The sequence below is a fragment of the Octopus bimaculoides genome, chromosome 20, assembly GCF_001194135.2.
Source record: "Octopus bimaculoides isolate UCB-OBI-ISO-001 chromosome 20, ASM119413v2, whole genome shotgun sequence".
Taxonomy (NCBI): Eukaryota; Metazoa; Mollusca; class Cephalopoda; order Octopoda; family Octopodidae; genus Octopus; species Octopus bimaculoides.
Genome location: NC_069000.1, coordinates 27,622,531 through 27,627,239, shown reverse-complemented (window position 1 = coordinate 27,627,239; position 4,709 = coordinate 27,622,531). Strand labels below are relative to the sequence as shown.

The 4,709-nt window shown below is 38.9% G+C and overlaps 1 protein-coding gene across 2 annotated transcripts in view; it reads left to right on the top strand.

Annotated features, from left to right (window-relative positions):
• The window catches only part of LOC106867745 (5-oxoprolinase), a 255,283-nt gene that overhangs the window by 237,285 nt on the left and 13,289 nt on the right, over nucleotides 1-4,709 (top strand). For both annotated transcript variants that reach the window (XR_008266373.1, XM_052975150.1), the window contains exons 32-33: nucleotides 1,674-1,834; nucleotides 2,597-2,694. Coding sequence is in view for 1 of the 2 variants with exons in the window: in XM_052975150.1 (XP_052831110.1) it covers nucleotides 1,674-1,834; nucleotides 2,597-2,694 (259 nt within the window). In the remaining variant the exon portion in view is untranslated. Of the gene's footprint in view, nucleotides 1-1,673; nucleotides 1,835-2,596; nucleotides 2,695-4,709 lie in introns of those variants that run through there.

The following is a 4,709-nucleotide window of genomic DNA, read 5'->3' as shown; positions in this document are numbered from 1 at the left end:
CGACGATTCCTATGGATCGCATAAATTGTAATTCTTCGAAACATATGTCGGAATAAAGTATGCAGTTATAACATGCGTTCACTCCATTCCTTAAATTTTATATATATATATATATATATATATATATGAACACATAAGAGGTGCAGTAATATCAAAGGGAGGCTAACTGGAAAGATAGTTTTTGTATGTGGCAAATGCTCAGGTGCTATAAACACTGAAAATGTGCAGAGAACAGACTCTGTCATGTTCCAGGGGAAAAAACTAGAAGTAGTTGATAGCTTCTGTTATCTAGGGGACCAAGTCAGTAGCAGGGGTGGATGCTCTGAAAGTGTAGCTGCTAGAATAAGAAGAGCCTGAGCAATATTCAGAGAACTCCTAGCTCTGCTGGTGACAAAGGGCTTCTCGCTCAGAGTAAAAGTTAGACTGTATGACACATGTGTACAAACAGCCATGCTACATGGCAGTGAAACATGGGCCATGACTGCTGAGAACATGTGTAAGCTTGCAAGGAATGAAGCCAGTATGCTCCACTGGATGTATAATGTCAGTGTGCATACACGACAGAGTGTAAGCACCCTGAAAGAAAAGTTGGATTTAAGAAGCATCAGATGTGGCGTGCAAGAGAGACGACTGCGCTGGTGTGGTCATGTGTTGTGAATGAGGACAGCTGTGTGAAAAAATGCCACACCCTAGCAGTTGAGGGAACCTGTGGAAGAGGTAGACCCAGGAAAACCTGGGATGAGGTGGTGAAGCATGACCTTCGAACATTGGGCCTTACTGAGGCAATGACTAGTGACCAAGACCTTTGGAGATACGCTGTGCTTGAGAAAACCTGACAAGCCAAGTGAGACCATAGCCCATGGCCTATGCTAGTGGGTATAACCAGCCCACTTATAGATACCCCTCATTCATTGGACAATAAACTTTATTTGTGAAGACCTATTGAGGCAAGTGAAATCAAAATCAAAATCGCTGATGTGGCCGACGGCAGTCCCGCCTGATTGGCACTCGTGCCAGTGGAATGTTAAAAGAACATCCAAACGTGGGGTGTAATCAGCCCACTTATGAGTACCCCCTCATTCATCGGACAACAAACTTTGCTTGCGACGACCTATTGAGGCAAGTGTAAACAAATCAAAATCGCTGACGTGGCCAATGACAGTACCACCTGATTGGCACTCATGCCAGTGGAACATTAAAAGCACATCAGCCATGATCGTTGCCAGGGCCACGGATTGGCTCCCATGCCGGTGACACGTGAAAAGCACCATTCAAGCGTGATTATTGTTGGCGTAGCCTTACCGGCACATTTGCTGGTGACATGTGAAAAACAACATTCAACCATGGTTGTTGCCAATGCTGCCAGAATGGTTCCCGTGCAGGTAGCATGTAAAAGCACCTTTTGAGCGTGGTCGTTGCCAGAACCGCCTGACTAGCCCTCGTGCTGGTGACATGTAAAAGCACCCACTACACTCTTGGAGTGGTTGGCGTTAGGAAGGGCATCCAGCTGTAGAAACTTTGCCAGATCAGATTGATCCTGGTGCAGCCTCTAGCTCGCCAGTCCTCAGTCAAACCGTCCAACCCATGGCAGCATGGAAAGCGGACGTTAAATGATGATGATGATAATATATATATATATATATATATATAATTCTTGTTCCACTTGATTTCAGATATCCTGTTGTATTACAGAACTTTTCGTTAAGCCCTGGGACTGGAGGAGCTGGAAAATTCAGAGGTGGCGATGGCATCACAAGAGAAATTTTATTCCGCAAAGACATTCAGTTGTCAGTTCTGACTGAAAGGCGAGTTTACCACCCCTATGGACTGAAAGGTTTGTAACTTTTTTTATTAAGTTCAATCCTTTTTTTAATTAAGTTCAGATCCTGTTACATTGAATCTCCTTAAACGAACCTCAAGGCTGACTTGGGGTTAAATAACATCATTACTTTGCTAACATGTTAAACTTTAGAAATGAGCAATTGAAATCTGATTGACTTCATCATCATTTTTCATTTTTGCTTTAATGTCCAATGTTTCTATGCTAGAATAAGTTGGACAAGATTTTGGACAAGGTTTGATATCTTGTCTGTCATCAAGTCTTTGTTGTTTCCTAAAGTGCTTATACCCCTCTTTTTTCACCCAATGAACCACAGACCAGCCATACCTGTTTGCATGGCAGGCATATAACTATGGACACTACCTAAGCATTGAGTAATGTGATCTTGTGTACACTATTTCAATAACAAACAGGATTGTCATGGCTATAACATCTTTGGTCATAGGTATGCCCAATCATTTGGTTTTCATTACAAGACTGATGCACTGCCTATTATGGTACTGATCTGACTATAGTTGCTCAACCTGCTAGAATTAACAACCAAATCTCCCTCAAATTATATTTGACCCCCTAAAAGAGAGAGGTCTACATTCAATAATAAACTCCTAAAATAAACAAGGTGTCTGGTAAAAAAAAAATGACCAGATCGTCATGGCCAGAATGCCCTGCTCAGTCAGGGATGTTACATAAGTGTAAACTTTTTATTTTTAGCAAGTTTGTTTCTTTCAAAGTTAATTATTGCATATCTCATTACAGGAGGTCAGCCAGGTCAGCGAGGAAGTAACTTATTGTTTTATAAAGATGGTCGAGTTGTAAATCTTGGTGGCAAGACATCTGTCCATGTGACAGCAGGAGTAAGTGATATGTTTTTAGTTTGTTTTAGCTATGCTGGACCACCACTTTTAGAGTTTATTGTTCTTTTTTGTATGTGTGTGTTTGTATATCCCCAATGGGGAAGCTCCATTTCATGAATCAACAAATTAGTAGATGTAGGATTGGTTGAAGTGTTAGTAACTTTCCCATTTTTTCTTTACATCAGTGGCTATATTGTATTGGCTCATGCACAATACATACATACAAAAGTATATTGTGAGGGAGGTTAGGCTGTTATGTCTATCTAGTTATGATATCATATGGAGGAAAATTTGGGTACTTTTTCTAGCTGTCATGCTACTACAATGTTGTCAGTAATTGTTACAGATTCATTCACACATACATACATACATAGGTCAATAAAAAGCAGTTTTCAGTAGTTTTCCAACTACTGGAAATTTTGGCAGAAAATATTCTATTGTGTTTTAAAATGTTTCATTTGCTAATATTGACATTTATGTTTGATATAATAAATATAGTGATCTTGGTAAATAAAATGAGAGCAACCCAAAATTACGTTATTAAAGACTTCCATCAGTGAATCACCATTTATAATTACTTCAGGACATAAGCATACATATTATTTACAATGGACGGATTGGTGTCCTCACCCTGTTTTTTGTTATCACGTTTCGGCTGATGTACTCTCCAGCCTTCATCAGGTGTTCTGGTGGACTTTCGAACCCAACCCAATTTGACTAATGGGGTGATGTTATTTTCAAGTCTTTACCTGAGATTGAACTTAAAATCCGAGGGTTAGTAGCCTGCGCTCTTATCCACTATGCTATATGCCCGTGAGCAATTGTAGAGTGAATTTTAGGGCTTATAAACCTAGTATTTTATCTTTTCTTAATATTGGTTTCCATATTGCATTCATATTTGCACTAGGTCTGCTTAGGAGGTTATTGTATCCTAGCATATGTGCAACCTCTTTTAATTTTGTACCCCATTAGCCAAATAAAGGGATGGGTTCGAAATTCCACCAGAACACCTTATGAAGGCTGGAGAGTACATCAGCTAAGACGTTGTAATAACAACAAACAAGGTGAGGACACCTATCCATCCATTGTAAATAATGTGCATAATTCCTCACTTCAAGAATATAGAATAGTATAAGCATCCATATCAGTTATGATTTCACTTTTACCTTTTATTTGCTTCAGTCATCCGAGCACCACCTTGAAGGGTTTAGTCCAGTGGTTCCCAACTTGGGGTCTGCAGACCCCTTCAAAATTTCATATATATATATATATACACACACACATTAGGATAAGCATATTAAAAGGGGTCTGAGAAAACTCATTCAAATAAAAGGGTTGAGAACCACTGATTTACTCAAACAAATCAGTCCCAGTACTTGTTTATGTAAGTCTGGTGCTCGTTTTATCAGTCTCTTTTACTGAAAACCACCAAGTTAAAAGGACACAAACAAACCAACATTAGTTCTTAAGCAGTGGTGGTGGGAACATAAACATAAAGATACACATGTACACACACTCACTCACACACAACTTTTTTTTTTCTACCTCTTTTAGTCATTGGACTGCAGCCATGCTGGGTCATTGCCTTGAAGGGTTTAGTTGAACAAATTGACCCCAGTAATTTTTTTAAGCCTAGTACTTATTCCATGTCTCTCTTTTGCTGAACCACTAGGTAATGGGAGCATAAGCAAGCCAACAACAGTTGTCAATCAGTGATGGCGGACAAACACAAAGACACACACTCAAATAGATATATATGTATGATGTATGATGTATATGTATATGTATGATGTATATGTATGATATATATGTATGATGTATGGCGGTGCATCAGCATGGCCGCAGCTCTAAGCTGAAACTATAAAATAAAAAAATAAAAATCTCTCTCTCTCTCTCTCTCTCTATATATATATATATATATATATAAATTATTTATATAGATAGGGTGATAAATTGAATATTAATTCAATTTAAAACCAAGTGGCCTAGCATATAAAAAAATCTGAAAATTCAGA